Below are 16,703 nucleotides of genomic sequence, written 5' to 3'. Positions count from 1 at the left end.
TACAAAGACACAACTCGTACAAAACTAGTCCTTACAAAGACATAAATCGTACAAATCAGGTCCTTACAAAGACACAACTCGTACAAATCTAGTCCTTACAAAGACACAACTCGTACAAATTTAGTCCTTACAAAGACACAACTCGTACAAATTTAGTCCTTACAAAGACACAACTCGTACAAATCTAGTCCTTACAAAGACAACTCGTACAAATCTAGTCCTTACAAAGACACAACTCGTACAAAACTAGTCCTTACAAAGACACAACTCGTATTCAAAATATCTCCTTTATTTCATGATGACATTCATATAATAATATTTTATTGTTCCGACAAAGGGCTGTTCCAAAGTTATCCTAGTGGGAGGGGTGGGAGATATTTTATTCGGGGACCTTACCATCCATCAAATTTTAATACAAGTACCTCCCACCCCTTTACAATAATGCCAAATCCCCAAATCTCAAAAAATTTATTTTAACCATTTCATACACTGTACAATGTATGTGTATATCACAACACTAAACAGGGGCTATTATCTGAGAATGCCCCCAGCAGGGAACGCTGCTGTAAACAGCTGATAGATGACATCATATTTAAAAGCCTCTACTGAGGATAAAACCCAGGGAATCTGCTTTTGAAATGCCAGACAGTCTGAGCTAGGAGAAATGTTCTGTACAATAGTAAGAAGGAAGTTGCCATTATTTGTCACGGGAAAAATTTTTAAAAAATGTAGACGATCAAATATATATCTATTTAGCATATCACTGTGGAACATTTGTAGAAATTCATTCTAAGTGGTTCTAAGGAAAGTTTTAAAGCGTCCACAAAAAATGCAATGCATTATGTAGTTAATGCATCCACAGCTCAATTCTTCATTAAATGGTACCATATATATGGTAACTTAGAAGTACGTATTATCTCCTCTGTGGTCATTGTCGATAACGTCATGTTACGTTACCTTGTGATAACGTCATGTTACGTTACCTTGTGATAACGTCATGTTACGTTACCTAGTAAATAAACCTTCGCCTGATAATGCCATAATGTCACGTTACCATGTAAATAAACATTCGCCTGATAACGTCTTAATGTTACGTTACCTTGTGATAACGTCATGTTACGTTACCTAGAAAATAAACATTCGCCTGATAACGTCATGTTACGTTACCTAGTAAATCAACATTCGCTTGATAACGTCATGTAACGTTACCTTGTAGATAAACATTCGTCTGATAACGTCATAATGTTACGTTACCTAGTAAATAATCATTCGCCTGATAACGTCATAATGTTACGTTACCTAGTAAATAAACATTCGCATGATAACGTCATGTTACGTTACCTAGTAAATAAACATTCGCCTGATAACGTCATGTTACGTTACCTAGTAAATAAACATTCGCCTGATAACGTCATAATGTTATGTTACCTAGAAAATAAACATTCGCCTGATAACGTCATAATGTTACGTTACCTAGAAAATAAACATTCGTCTGATAACGTCATGTTACGTTACCTAGTAAATCAACATTCGCCTGATAACGTCATGTTACATTACCTGGTAAATAAACATTCGCCTGATAACGTCATGTTACGTTACCTAGTAAATAAACATTCGTCTGATAACGTCATAATGTTATGTTACCTAGTAAATAAACATTTGCCTGAAAGTCTGAAAACATTAGCGTTATCAAATTATCGTGTTGATTTTGACTTTTTTCTTTATACTGTATATACCATATATATACCTATACAGTAAAACTCGAATACAATGAACTCGGTTAGGACGAATTTTCACGTATAATGAAATAGAAGTTAATCCCCGACTGTAGCACTATATAATATTAGTAATGTAACCACTTGTATAGCGAAATCTATATAACGACTTTTTGTTCATAATGAACTAATTCGTGGGTTGCTTCATCTCTCTCTCTCAGTAAATAAGCACTCACATAACGAATCGCCAATCACCCGTAGACTTGCCTGTACAGGATTTGTTTACACACCCGTCGAATGTCACGGTCAGCTTGCCGGGGCTCCCCAAGGGTATTTATTTGTGTGTTTACATGTAAGCTCACATACAAAGGTACATGTTTTACATGTATAATGAAATAAATTGAAGGGGTACTAAACAGTGTCGGGTTGTATATATGTCTCATGGAAACAATTGAAAACTTCTTTTTTTTCTGTAATTAAAGGAACGTTACTTTTACTTGTTTGTTAACCTGTTTGTTTTAACAGTACTAGTCTTACAAATTCGATAGTAACAGTATGCTTAACACGTATAATGATTTGTTTATCAACTTTTATTACCGTTCCTTTTATTTATACTTGTATAACGAATTCAATAGCAAGGTCCCTTGGAGTGGTTATAAATGAGTTTTACTGTATTTGTATTAAATTGGCGCAAATGGGCAGTTCAGAAAGTAAAATTCTAGTGTATAAATATATTTGGTTACCTGGAATAATCGGGATATCTATAGGAGTTCCATGTTATTGAGAAAATGAGGTTTGATTGTAATCCGTTTGCCAGGTAAAAACATTGAAATGGGTTTAAGTTATGGCGATACACAAGCTTATAACATAAGAAATGCTACAGGGTTTAAAACACTGATTAACCCTGGTCAGTTGATGTTTGTGCAGTGTTCTGCAGTAATATATGCTTTCTGAAAGGACCATCAAAATTCTAATGATATTGTTTTGCACTGATCTTAGTATTTACATATCATTGTAGACACTTTTAATTTTGTTGAGGAGAATTGTCTTATCTTTATGATATATATACGTGTATATATATTTAAATATAATGCCTGATAAAATTTTCTAACAATGATTTGTTCAGTTATAATCATTTTAACCTTGGTTTAAATAAATTTCTCAACAATGAAATTTTCTTAACACTATTTCTTTAGTATGAAATAAAACATATTTTTATCATGATCATTTTTGTAACAAATTTGAAATCATATCAAGACATAGGGAATGAATATTTATAGATACAATGTATTTCAATGCCACAATCCACCTTTCAAACGGTATTATTTAAGCATTGAACTGCTTTCATTTGGAAGTTATGGGCTGATGAATGCCAACTGGACAAAGGCAAATTTAATGAAGCGCGCTAGCGCTTCATGTTGAATTTATTAATGAGCTTGGTAAAGTTATATAGTGGGGCTGCAGTGTAAATGTAAATATAAGAAAATAAAATCCATTGAATATTTACAATTTATCTGTAAAGTCTGTGACTGCCAATGGATAACTTCATCTTTACCATGAAAACACTATATGTATCCCATAATAAGCCATAGTTCCAACACATCACCTCTCACTTAGGGGATGGGCTAATTATAGGACAATGGCATGTATTGGTTATTTTTCTAAAAAGCATAAGATATATAGATGGATCTATTATCACGCACAGGCTTATAAATAGTGCCCAATGATTACAGCATTTTTTTAGTATAGTTTATAATAAGCAGACTTATTGACCAATAACTATGATAGTTAGTATACTGTATACTAAACACGGACTTATTGACCAATAATTATGATAGTTAGTATACTGTATTATACTAAACAGACTTATTGACTAATAATTATGGTAGTAAGTATACTGTATACTAAACACAGACTTATTGACCAATAATTATGATAGTTAGTATATTGTATACTAAACACAGACTTATTGACTAATAATTATGGTAGTTAGTATACTGTATACTAAACCCTGACTTATTGACCAATAATTATGATTGTTAGTATACTGTATACTAAACACGGACTTATTGACCAATAATTATGATAGTTAGTATACTGTATACTAAACACGGACTTATTGCCCAATAATTATGGTAGTTAGTATACTGTATACTAAACCCTGACTTATTGACCTATAATTATGGTAGTTAGTATACTGTATACTAAACCCTGACTTATTGACTAATAATTATGATAGTTAGTATACTGTATACTAAACACGGACTTATTGACCAATAATTATGATAGTTAGTATACTATATTATACTAAACACAGACTTATTGACCTATAATTATGGTAGTTAGTATACTGTATACTAAACCCTGACTTATTGACTAATAATTATGATAGTTAGTATACTGTATAGTAAACACGGACTAATTGACCAATAATTATGATAGTTAGTATACTGTATTATACTAAACACAGACTTATTGACCAATAATTATGATAGTTAGTATACTGTATACTAAACCCTGACTTATTGACTAATAATTATGATAGTTAGTATACTGTATACTAAACACGGACTTATTGACCAATAATTATGATAGTTAGTATACTATATTATACTAAACACAGACTTATTGACCTATAATTATGGTAGTTAGTATACTGTATACTAAACACAGACTTATTGACCTATAATTATGGTAGTTAGTATACTGTATACTAAACACAGACTTATTGACCTATAATTATGGTAGTTAGTATACTGTATACTAAACACAGACTTATTGACCTATAATTATGGTAGTTAGTATACTGTATACTAAACCCTGACTTATTGACTAATAATTATGATTGTTAGTATACTGTATACTAAACACGGACTTATTGCCCAATAATTATGGTAGTTAGTATACTGTATACTAAACCCTGACTTATTGACCTATAATTATGATAGTTAGTATACTGTATTATACTAAACACAGACTTATTGATTAATAATTATGGTGGTTAGTATACTGTATACTAAACACAGACTTATTGACTAATAATTATGATAGTTAGTATACTGTATACTAAACACGGACTTATTGACCAATAATTATGGTAGTAAGTATACTGTATACTAAACACAGACTTATTGACCAATAATTATGGTGGTTAGTATACTGTATACTAAACACAGACTTATTGATTATTCTATCATGTTTGCTATGCAACGCCAGTTTTGATTGGTTTAAAACCATGTATTATTTTCCAATAACCCACGCTCGTGCCAATAATACACGGTCGGGAGTCACAGCTCTAACAATTTTATATATCTAATATTCACCCTTTATATAAAAGGTTAGTCTTTCAATAAATTTTTATCACGACGCGAGTTTGAATCCTACGGAGGCCCCCTTTTTTCTTTTCTTTTTTTTTATCCATTTTTTTATTTTCAAAATCAATGCCATATGATAGATGCTCTTGATCGTAGTACTGAAATGCCTGTATATTTCATCAACAAATAATGCAAACTCAAGAAATAAATTACAAGGTTTTCTCGGGGGTTATTTGCTGTTTTTCTATTAGAAAGAGGTCGATCTCAGAACTAAACAGTACATGGTAGAATAGAAACAATCAACTTTGACTCGTGTATTGTTGCAGGATATACAACTCGGACTCGAATATTTTGCAATTTTAATTAATAACTCAGGCCTGCGGCCTTTGTTATTAATTCAATTGCAAAATATCCTCGTCCTCGTTGTATATCCTGCAATAATACACGAATCATCGTTAATTATTTCTTAAATAATTATGGTAGTCAGTATACAGTACTGTACACAGACTTATTGCCCAATAATTATGGTGGTTAGTATACTGTATACTAAACACAGACTTATTGCCCAATAATTATGGTAATTAGTAAACTAGTGCTCCACTTCATATGTTCCAGTATATAGTCAGAGAGAGCTAATTCACAGTATTTACCTGGCCAGCAGTAAGTCCCTGCTGGCAGTAATCCCAGACATATATATTGTAGTAAAGTGAATATCCTAATAAGTGATATCGTATTGTCCTGCATTAAGCCCATCACTTAGTATAGGCAACAGTTTATGTTTATGGCCCATGAGCTTATTAAAGGCTAAATACTATAATCCCCTTTCAAAGGTTTACTTCCTCAGCAAAACTTTTTAACCAGTATGCTGAATTAATAACTTATACAGATTTATGTAGTCCTGTGCTGTCTTCCTTCAGGAAATAAAGTCATCAGCTTGAGAAAATGAATTTGATTCAAAAGAATGTGATTTTCGTTGAGCTAATTTATCATTTCCAGAACAAGGTCATTGAGCTGAATTGAGCCGTCTAATGTGAGAGAAAGGAATCTCTCAGCAGCTTTGGCACTGACTGTCCTTAGTGACGGTAACCGTAACAACATCTTGCCATATCGCCGTGGGTCGTCGGGATGACTTTGTGTCATGTAGTGTCTCAAGACGTCCAGCATCTTTGTCTGATACACGGTGATACTAGTCTTCTCTTTCAGACCAGCAGCATCTGTCAAATATAAAGTATTTATTTTCGTAAAAACCTTTCTCACTTGGTCATTCTCACAAAATGTTTTATGAAGGCCATTGTGACCAAGCACCAGGATCATTGCCTAGTCATAATTTTCAATATGATTTTTCATACCGAAATTCAAGCACTTTTCCAACAATTTTTCTCAATTTTTCAGGTGCATCTTTTGTCCAAATTTGTAGGGAATTGGGGTAATATTTGTCTTTAACATAGTTTTATCAAAGACTGCGTCATGTAATAAAGTGCTCAAAAGACTTTTGTGAGGGCTATTCCAGTAAACATATATCCCACACCAGGACTCCCCGTTTTGTTAAGGGGTATCACCCATAGAATTTATTGAATAAATTACTAGAACTTAGGAAAGAAATCCAACCATGGACAGAAGTGATTTATTTTGGATTCCTAGGGTCAGGTAGATATTTTAATGGAAAAACCCTAATAAATCACAAAACATCACAATCTGGAATTATGGAAAATTAAGTAAAGAATTGCTAGTAATTTAAATCTTTTTATAATTTTCTTGTGATCATTTTTTTTTTTTTAGGAATCTGAAAAAGCATGTTTGCAGTATGTATGAGTTTCAGTACTTTTCAAACACTAGTGAGCAACTTCTAGTACTCTTCTTTCTATCAACCACATTCAAAAGGGTAGTCAAGTAAAATGACTTCATAAGATGTCTTATAGGTTGAGTCATACGATGCTCAGCTACATGACCATGGGTCACTAGTTGGAAATGTATTGTATGATTGAACAATTGACTTAACTCTGTTGTTGTGTTTCAGCAATTCACTGGTAAAAACAAAGCTGCAATATTTCACGAAAATATTGATGAGAATAGCACAACCAGAGCTCATCAACTGACAGAAGATGTAGAGATAATTGACCAACAGAATATGCTCATGTTTACCAGTAATTTGTAAAACTTGGATCTCATGTCCCCTATCACACATTTCCATTTTTGTAAATAAACCGCTTGACATAGGTTACTAGGGTAGACAAGGACAAAGGCATTTATGAAATTACCAGCCCCATGGGTAACCAAGAACTATGGCATTCACAGGGTTACCTGGTTTAGTGAGGATAAACAATGACATTCATGGTGTTACCTGGGTAAGTAAGGACAATGGCATTCATGATGTTACATTCATGGTGTTACATTCATGATGTTACATTCATGGTGTTACATTCATGATGTTTCCTGGGTAAGTGAGGACAATGGCATTCATGGTGTTACCTAGGTAAGTGAGGACAATGGCATTCATGATGTTACATTCATGGTGTTACCTGGGTAAGTAAGGACAATGGCATTCATGATGTTACATTCATGATGTTACCTTGGTAAGTAAGGACAATGGCATTCATGGTGTTACATTCATGGTGTTACCTAGGTAAGTGAGGACAATGGCATTCATGATGTTACATTCATGATGTTACCTGGGTAAGTGAGGACAATGGCATTCATGATGTTGAATTCCACAATGTCCATCTCCATCTCCTTGAGTCGTCGACTGAATTCGCTGATGGCCGTCACAAGCTCCTTCCCGAATCCCATCCCCTTGGCAACCTCAGTAGGCAGAATGAAGCCATCTGCAAACTTAATGGATTCATCATAGTCGATAGACCTGTAACAAATAATGTACACCTGATGGTAAAAATTTTGAGAATATTCATTCCAGCTGAATCATTACACAACTCTACAATATATCTCACAATGCAGGCTTACTGGACAGGAATGATGTCAGGGTCAATGGAATGTTTTCTTTTTTGTCAAGTTAATCATAGTAATAGGGGACACTTGGAATTCAGCAAATGTGAATCATACCATATGACCATGTTGCATTTTGTAACAAGGGAACTATTTTTTTCTCAAACAACAGTAGTAAATGTTAATACTGACAGAATATCATGTCTCTTGTACAGTAAGACTTTGATGTTTCAAAGTTCAAGGGACTAACAGAAAAACTTCGAAACAGCGGGACTTCAAATTATTCATGGTTGACAATAGATCGATGTTTTCTTGATAATGACCATATCTGTTAACATTACATGCCCTCGGTGCCTTCGTGTCAATTGTCAGGCTCACATCGAAAAGTTTAGTTAATTTATACCTTAAATACAACAAAATAAAAATACTTTTCATTAATTATACCTTAGCATTTTATTAATTAAACAAACTATGTATCGGTTACAGAACACTTATATCAAGTCTAACAGATAAAGCAAAAGAAGTATGTACAATGCACATTTACATTAGGCTTTCCTGCTAAAGACACGTGTGTTTACGTTATGTGCATATAAAATACGGAATGCCGATCAGTTGGAGAATGCAAGACTGAATGACAAATAATCGATTTACTTGGATATTTATGTATAAGTTTGAAACGTGACACTTTGAATATGAGTGAAGACATCGCTAATTCAGCTGTAATTGGTTGTGTTTAAAATTGGTCCGCTTGTTTTTACTGTTCCATAAAATTTACTGACCGCTGATTTCAATGGCGGCGGAGATCATCAGAGATGACTACCGGAATGTTTTATTGGAGTGATTAAATGCCATGGCTTCTAAATACACCTTTTATCTATCAATTTGGTCTGATTATTAATTAACCCTATGACCGGGAATGACAACACAAGCTATCGTTATCCCCATTGTCAGTCGGGGCATTTGAGGGAGAGGTGTGAAATCTTGCCACGGGGGTCACGACGAAACACCTGTCCAGTGGTCAGTACAGGTAAATGTTTTGTTCGAATCATGAGATGTCAATTACGTATAATATGATTATCATAGCTAACGGGTCATGAAAAAAGTTCGATACATCGAAAACTTCGATTTGTAAAAATTTGAATCATGCATAAGTTTGTTAGTAGCATTATATAGTAAGTAAATTCGGGACCAAGCAAAAAGTTTGATACAGCGAGAAATTTGAATCAACGAAGTTCGAATCATCGAGGTTTGACTGTATATAACTCCTAATGTTTGAAAGGGTTACTCCTAATGTTTGAAAGGGTTTTCTCTTTAAATTCTTAAATTCTTTACACAGAATTGTGTGAAACCCAGAAGTTCTGACTGATACGAGGGGAGATAATCACCATTCCTACTATCTACTTAAATTTACTGATATACTACTATTTCATTAATTCTGTGATATATAGGTGAACAAAATAAAAGTTAAATAAAGCTGCAATGTTTCTCTGTAAACAACATCATAGATACATTCAGTATTTTACTCATATGACATTCAAATGTTGGGTTGCACTTAATTTCTTGAGTCTATAAAAATAGAACAATATTGCTAAACTAGGCCTTATGGGTCCTTCAGAATGTATTCTTCTATTGCATTATTTTGTTAGAACCACATATGACAATTAAACTGATTCAAGGAAATTCATTTCCGTACACCCCATAGCTTGTCCTGCAGGTTACAGTTACACAACTAACCCTGATAGACACTGGTGATTTGACCTAGAACTATTTACTGTAACCACCCTGTCGTTACTTATTATGAAACAAATGATCAACTATAATATCAATCACCATTGCCCCTAATGGAAGCGCAAGAGGGATCTTACTATTAGAGGAAACTGGAGCACCTGGAGAAAATACTATTGATCATACAAGTGACAACCATAACATTTCAAATCCGATCAGGGAATCCAACCCTGGTCGCCTACATTAGGACTCAGAATGTTAGTTAGATCACCAGTTATCTCCCTTTACGAATATATTTTGCAACACCTACCTGAAGGAAAGTCGGAGAATGTTCAGCTCCATGAAGGACGATTTGAGGAGAGCCATTTGGTCCTCAATACAAAAATCCTGAAAACCTAATTATGGAACCAAAGATGAAATTTGATAGAACATTTAATTTTAAGAGATTGAACATGTAGTTTTATACTATTAACATTTTGTAATGACTCTAGAGATATCAAAACTGTCTTTTCCAATTGGATCAATGAAATGATTTTTTTTGTTACTATTTGATGTTATAAAAAACAAGGGTTATTTCTTCATTTTATGAGTGATAGGTATAATAATAGTTCATCCTGCAAAATATCATAATCTTTACAAGTATAGAGAATTTGGTTTAAAATGTGCAAACACAAATTACACAATGAGGTTAATTATCATTAATGTCGTGAAGACTAATTCAGTAAGTAATTTACCCAACAGGAGGACTCTCCAGGGTTTGTGTATTATAAATAGGAACCAATAAAATAAGTGATTTAATACAAACCATGTACTATATATAGTTTTTCTCTGTACACATACCTGGTACTTTCTTTGCCCAATCAATTATAAATTTGAGTTCAGCATAACCAAACTGCATCATTTCATTAATCCCCATACTTTGTAAACCTGTTGCACCTACAAAAGACAAAGACAAACATTAAGACATTTGGGGGATATGCTTTTATGTACACATAATATATATTATCCCAAACCATATCCAATGTAATGTGGGGAAGTCCTTCTTGATATGAAAATACTATTAAAGGGTATATTAGTTTCCTGGCTTTCTCATACAGTCATGCACACATAAAGAACATAATATCATTTTTTTGTTTGTACTTTGGTCTTAAAGATTCAGAATTGAGAATGAAGGATTCTGAAGTTTTGAGACCTGTATAAAGAGCAAACTTTACTCAATCTGTAACAAATATTTTAAAAAAGCATGCTGGATATTGCAAAAGCAATATATTTCCCCTACAGGCCCCCGCTAGATATAGTAACAGTGACTTTGACCTTAACCCAAAACCCCTGAAACTTGAACTTGTAGCTACCCATACTGAAGTTACATACCAACTTTCACTGACTTTGACTGAAGCATGGCTGAGGAAAGCGAGGAAAACTGAGGGGACGGACTGGCTGATGGACAGACGGACAGTGAGACAGGGAGGAAACCTATCGTTCTCCCGGTTTCACCAGTAGGGGATTAATAAAAGAACATCACAAAATTCCTACCATCAAAGTGAGGCATCAGGTCGGCTTTCGCCTGGATGAGGCCTTCTATTGTCTGTTCGTAAATCTCTGAGCGTCGATCTGTTTCCGACATTATGCTGAGTCCTCCATCTGTACCAAAAATTGACTGCATGTCCTCAAGGCGTGGACGTTTGTGCCGATGCTTCCCTCCAGGAGATCTATCCTCACGTACAGCTATCAAAACCATGTCAAGCAAACACTAATAATTAATTATTTTAAGCTAAATATGTATACCCTTCGAATTCTTCCTAGGTACATTAATTGTATATGCGGGAAGAGCATTTCACTGGCTGTTTTTAAGTATATTTTTTTTATATTAATAATGGCTATATATATGCTATTGAATGTTCAGATAATTTCAAATTGATCACATGTTGAAAGATTGGTTGTGAAATGAAGTTATTAGGGCTTCAGTTGACTCACTACTTTAACAACTTCAGAATTCAAAACATAGTAGTTTTTTCTCAGAAATATTAATCTGAAAGGTAAAAAAACTGTCAAATAGACATGTCCCTTCAAACCGAGGAATCAAAACTGATTTTACCAGGTCAAAACATACTTTCCTTGGTCTACTGGATGCCCTGATAGCAGTTTCAGGGACTGGGCATCCATGACCAGTCGACCGTTAAATTAAATTTTAGCAGTTTTGAAGTCAAATCATTATTTCACAAAAATTTGAAGGGTCAAAACACTTAATAGTAATACCCAAGAGTCAAATCTCATTTTGGGAAGTCAAAAACATACTCTCCATAGATCTAGATTGCTGGATGCCTATTCTGTGTCTGCACTGTCTGGTTTGGTTTGTTTTTGTTTAGCGTCCTATTAACAGCCAGGGTCATTTAAGGACGTGCCAGGTTTTACAGGTGGAGGAAAGCCGGAGTACCCGGAGAAAAAACCACCGGCCTACACTCAGTACCTGGCAACTGCCCCACATAGGTTTTGAACTCACAACCCAGAGGTGGAGGGCTAGTGTTAAAGTGTTGGGACACCTTAACCACTCGGCCACCGCGGCCCCTTTGTGTCTGGATCTTTCCATTAAGTTTCAGACTAAATTAATGACTTACAAAATGTTTATTGAGAAAGGATAATTTGACTTCCTGGGCAAGAAATACATTTTCAGCATCCCTGGTCCATCTGACAAGTTATAATTAATGTTCAAAAGTACTTGCCCTAAATTGAAAATTACCTGAATTCATAATATCTCAAATTACTCAAAGGAAAATGAAAAGATTACAAGAAAATTATGCAAAATGTTAAATGACACATTGAAATTGCAAAGACATTGTATGTCTGTACAACATATTAATAAAGTTAATAATTGCTAGGTTTCTTTAACGCCTTGGTAAACACTCGATGTTATAAGGGGAGATAATAATGTTATAATTGTTAAAAAAAGTTTAGGTATAAAGACACTAAATATGAATGTATACGTATCTTACCTTCTCTTTTCATACCCATCTGTTGACACTTCATGAACCTACAGTACTGACAATTGTTCCTTGTGAATTTGTTAATATTACAGTTGCCAACGTCTTTACACGTGTACATTAAGTTTTTCTGAACGGTCCTTTTGAAAAATCCTTTACATCCCTCACAAGAAAATACAGAATAATGATAGCCTGATCCCTTGTCATTACACACAAGACAACTCATCATTCCACTCTGTTTGGTGGAGGAGTCTAATTGATCTTGTACATCTGTCACAGTCTCAATCTGAATTATATTGTCATTCATCGGCTTGAGCGATGAAACATAAATTGGAGGTGGTGACTGGCCATTTGGACTTGTTGTCTCCAAATGTTGTTGAGTTGAAAAGACAACATTTCCGTCGGGTGAAAACAGACCATCTCCAGATTCACCCATGTGTATCACTACATTTTGCATACGAGGCGCTATAGGGTTGTTGGATCCACTGGAAGCCACCTGAGCCTGCTCTATCTGTATGTGTGTTGTCTCCGGCAGACTCGAGTTGACCACACTCTGCTCCATACCGATATGTCCCGGACTTAGAGGGTTAGGATCATGGTTCTGTTCCATATCAACACTTGATGATGCAGGATATTAACCTTAAGAAAGGAAAGAGAAATTGTATATATATGTATATGATTAGTAATAAGGTATTATGAGAGAGGGCAATAATCACAGCATTTCCTTTTGCTATAGACATGTGAGTTATTTTATAATAACCATACTAGGTCTAATACCAATAACTATTAAATATAATAGTGTATTTCAAAAACAAAAACTGATAGCTCAAATCCCAACAATATATTGATGTAATATAACAATGTATTCCAACGCCAAAAGGTAAACCAACATCTATGTGTACTTGAAGAAACTGATACAAAAAGAAGGGTAGTTATCAATAACATATATATCAAAAATTATAAATTTTGATGTTTTATATAAAGGGACCTGGGTGCACTCATGATCAATCTTAAAATACAGTCTTCTTACAAAATCGAGACTGTCTCGAATTTCTTTACATTAAGGGCTATGCCAGAATCAATTTGCTCTATAAAACAATCTGATGTATAGCCATACATTCATCAACTTATACATAGCGAGAGATGACAGGAGAACACAAATACCAACCAATTCAAATAGTCTTTTTTCTGTGGACTGTCATAATCCAGAAGAAGAAAAGAAGTTCTTTTTATTTTATATTTACATTTTCGCACATGATAGGTATCTCACATACATGATTATATAACCATAAACCCTTGAAATTGATATGATAAGATAAGTTAGTGTAGTTTGGCAAAGTTTGGGACACGATGTTCTGTCAAACGTGTAGTAGGAGTGGAAAAATGCACGGCCAGACCTCCGAACACTAGCCGGATGATCTACCAATTGAGCTACCTGGTCGCCAACGATCGACCTGGTCCAGTTCCGCTACACTCTTCCCTCCCTTTTTTAAGTCTTCGACCCCGAAGACTTCACAACTCACAACCCAGGTTCGGGTATCCCCTTGTCAAGTATTCACCTCACTTGAAACAAGGTTTGGCCACGGCACCAAATGTAGTAGGAGTGGAAAAATGCAAGACCAGACCGGGGTTCGAACCTGGGACCTCCTAACACTAGCCGGATGCTCTACCAATTGAGCTACCTGGTCGCCGACGATCGACCCTGTCCAGTTCCGCTACACATGCACCATATTGATAAATGTTCGTTTAAAGTACAGAAATTAAAATATTAATGCATTTCAGAACAACCAAAGCCGATAAATAGTAATGAAGCTTTAATTTGCTACCCTCGAGCTATGGGTGCCAATTCATACCAGGTAGATGTCTTAGCTAAAATATGAATATAGGATCCCTTGCGGTAAACGTCGTGGTGACCTGGAAGCTGGAAAGCCTGTAGGCTGTACTTTTGCACTTGTGCATGAAATAGGTCAGATTCTTCCATACACTGATAGGCTGTGACAAATTCCATGTCTATTTTCACTGTATTGTGCTTCTGTACAAGCGGGACAAGTGTTTTTTTTAACTGATAGGCTGATAGCTATAGTAATAGTAATACATAAAGTTTGACAAACACGTTTTATTGTCCACGCAGTTTGTATAAATTTAACAGCTCCATTTGTTTTATATTCTAGAGAATGACCGTTAACATAGCGATGAAGAAAATGTATCACTGGAATTTTAACATCGTCACACTTACCATAAATATAACTAAATTGTTGCGTCTTATAACTTCGAAAAATGATTTAGACAACATCAACCGGGGAAGCCATTGTCGCTTTTCTTGTAAATAACATCAACGTCTTTCAGACGCTCAACAAATGTTCATGTATTTACGATTAAATCACATTTCTTAAAGATCAACCGAAGCATATGGCGCAAACTTAACAATTTTCGATAAAAAAAAACATTTTTTTTCTTAATTCAACAAAATGCACACGTTTCCGTTTACAAATTTATTTTTTCAACAAACACAAAAGAGACCCTGATATGGATTAAATAACTTCCGGCTTGGCGGCCTTTTTTCGGAATTTCTCTGAGTTCTTTGAAAACATTAAAGTTATTCCGAACGAGACCCCATGTGACTCTGAAAACGAAAGTACCAGCTAGCCAATATAACTTGTGCCGATGGGTCGTTGGATGGATCTGCAGATGTCAGATATAAGAATATGTTTTGGCATTTATTGCCTTTTGGTATTGCATTTATCTATATATCAAGTAAATGGGACCATTAAGGATGATAAAGAGTATCATATAGTGAGCAAATTTGACAGAGAATTGGAGAATAAACTTTATGACCAGAAGACCGAAGTTATCGCAGCAAACTTCAGCCAGACTTATAAGAACATCACTAATGTGGATAGGGAAGTCATCTTTGAGTATACATACCAGGAGATCATCAATGAGGTAATCAGAACATGTCATTGATCAATCTAGAAAGAAAATTCACTGGGAAAAAGGTTGGGGACTCCATGGCCATTAGAAAATCATGCCTCTAAGACTCGGAACTAAAAAAATATGAGACTTATTTATGTTTATGGTTAACTATCGCACCATTTTGCAGAAACGTTTCTGCTTTCAGTATCTTTAACTGAAATTTTCACACAGGTTCACAGTAAAAAAATGTTTTGTTATAAACAATATAGATTGCCTAAATATTTTCATATATAGAAATGCTTTATATACATGTACATGTTTCTTTATTTGCAATAGGCATTTTTGCCCTTGTGCTCATAATCACATAATATGTACACATGGTGGTACTGAAATGAATACATACTAGTACATATTAGTATTCAGCAGGAACATCATTCAGTAAAGTGTTACAGATATAATAATATTTTCGTATGATTTCACTCAACAATTAATAAAGCAGTAAATAAAATATTTCTTCACAGTATTTCTGACAGGCTATACAAGCAGGAAAAAGTAATATAACCATATAGTAAGCGAAGGATGCTATACACATAATTTCACAGCCAGATTTTGAAGATGGTACAGTTCTCTGAAGACATAAGATCTATAGATTTGAACATATTAGGTCTGACGTAATACTTCCTATTAAAAAAATTTGACCTTATTTCTGAGTATAATGGATATTCCATTATAAAATTAATATTTGTTTTCAATTTAAGTACAAACACTACAATGACACATATCTGGAGGTATTGGAATCAGGCAATGCCATCTTCCCACCTCTATATTAATAATCTATGGGAAGATACTCAAAACTTTGTTAAATTTGTTAGAATTTTTTTAATGTTAACAATATCAAGATATTTCTTGTTACCGAATTCATTTGAGAAAAGTATATAACATCTGGCTGACAAGCTGTCTTGTATAAATATGTTATAACATACATGTATATGTAACCTGATGTAAAATTGGAAAATGTCATTTCTCCTTTAAATAATGACTGCTCCTTATATGGAGGTAATGTAAACAAAGCTGTGAAAGTGGTCATGCAGTCTGGAAAATCAACAATGTTATTAGTT

The 16,703-nt window shown here is 34.4% G+C and overlaps 2 protein-coding genes and 1 long non-coding RNA gene across 3 annotated transcripts in view; 1 reads left to right on the top strand and 2 right to left on the bottom strand.

Annotated features, from left to right (window-relative positions):
* Nucleotides 1-273: 273 nt before the first annotated feature.
* LOC117340933 lies at nt 274-4,604 on the bottom strand. Its single transcript, XR_004535511.1, has 2 exons — nt 1,100-4,604; nt 274-1,009 (listed from the first exon to the last, which is right to left on the bottom strand). It is a non-coding gene; the product is annotated as an uncharacterized LOC117340933 (long non-coding RNA).
* A 1,242-nt stretch (nt 4,605-5,846) lies between these two features.
* LOC117341338 (retinoic acid receptor RXR-alpha-B-like) lies at nt 5,847-15,012 on the bottom strand. The gene is made up of 7 exons (XM_033903197.1): nt 14,909-15,012; nt 12,685-13,311; nt 11,228-11,419; nt 10,535-10,630; nt 10,005-10,089; nt 7,699-7,886; nt 5,847-6,243 (listed from the first exon to the last, which is right to left on the bottom strand). Exons 2-7 carry the CDS (start codon nt 13,280-13,282, stop codon nt 6,008-6,010), a joined length of 1,395 nt encoding a protein of 464 aa, XP_033759088.1. The 5' UTR covers nt 13,283-13,311; nt 14,909-15,012; the 3' UTR covers nt 5,847-6,007.
* A 296-nt stretch (nt 15,013-15,308) lies between these two features.
* Nucleotides 15,309-16,703, top strand: part of LOC117340931 (SID1 transmembrane family member 1-like) — a 32,571-nt gene continuing 31,176 nt past the window's right edge. Inside the window, exon 1 of the mRNA XM_033902714.1 lies at nt 15,309-15,615. Coding sequence (XP_033758605.1) covers nt 15,337-15,615 — 279 coding nt within the window. The 5' untranslated portion in view covers nt 15,309-15,336. The remainder of the gene's footprint in view (nt 15,616-16,703) is intronic.

Source organism: Pecten maximus, chromosome 13, assembly GCF_902652985.1.
Source record: "Pecten maximus chromosome 13, xPecMax1.1, whole genome shotgun sequence".
In the NCBI taxonomy this organism is placed as follows: domain Eukaryota; kingdom Metazoa; phylum Mollusca; class Bivalvia; order Pectinida; family Pectinidae; genus Pecten; species Pecten maximus.
This window is presented reverse-complemented; position numbering and strand designations above follow the sequence as displayed.

Excerpts from the sequence above, each read along its gene's own strand:
- LOC117341338 (XM_033903197.1), bottom strand. The coding sequence starts at position 13,282 with ATGGAACAGAACCATGATCCTAACCCTCTAAGTCCGGGACATATCGGT. Across the intron at positions 7,887-10,004 it reads ATTCTCCGACTTTCCTTCAG|GTCTATCGACTATGATGAAT; the intron begins GTAGGTGTTGCA and ends TATTTGTTACAG. Across the intron at positions 6,244-7,698 it reads CATTGTCCTCACTTACCCAG|ATGCTGCTGGTCTGAAAGAG; the intron begins GTAACATCATGA and ends TATATTTGACAG.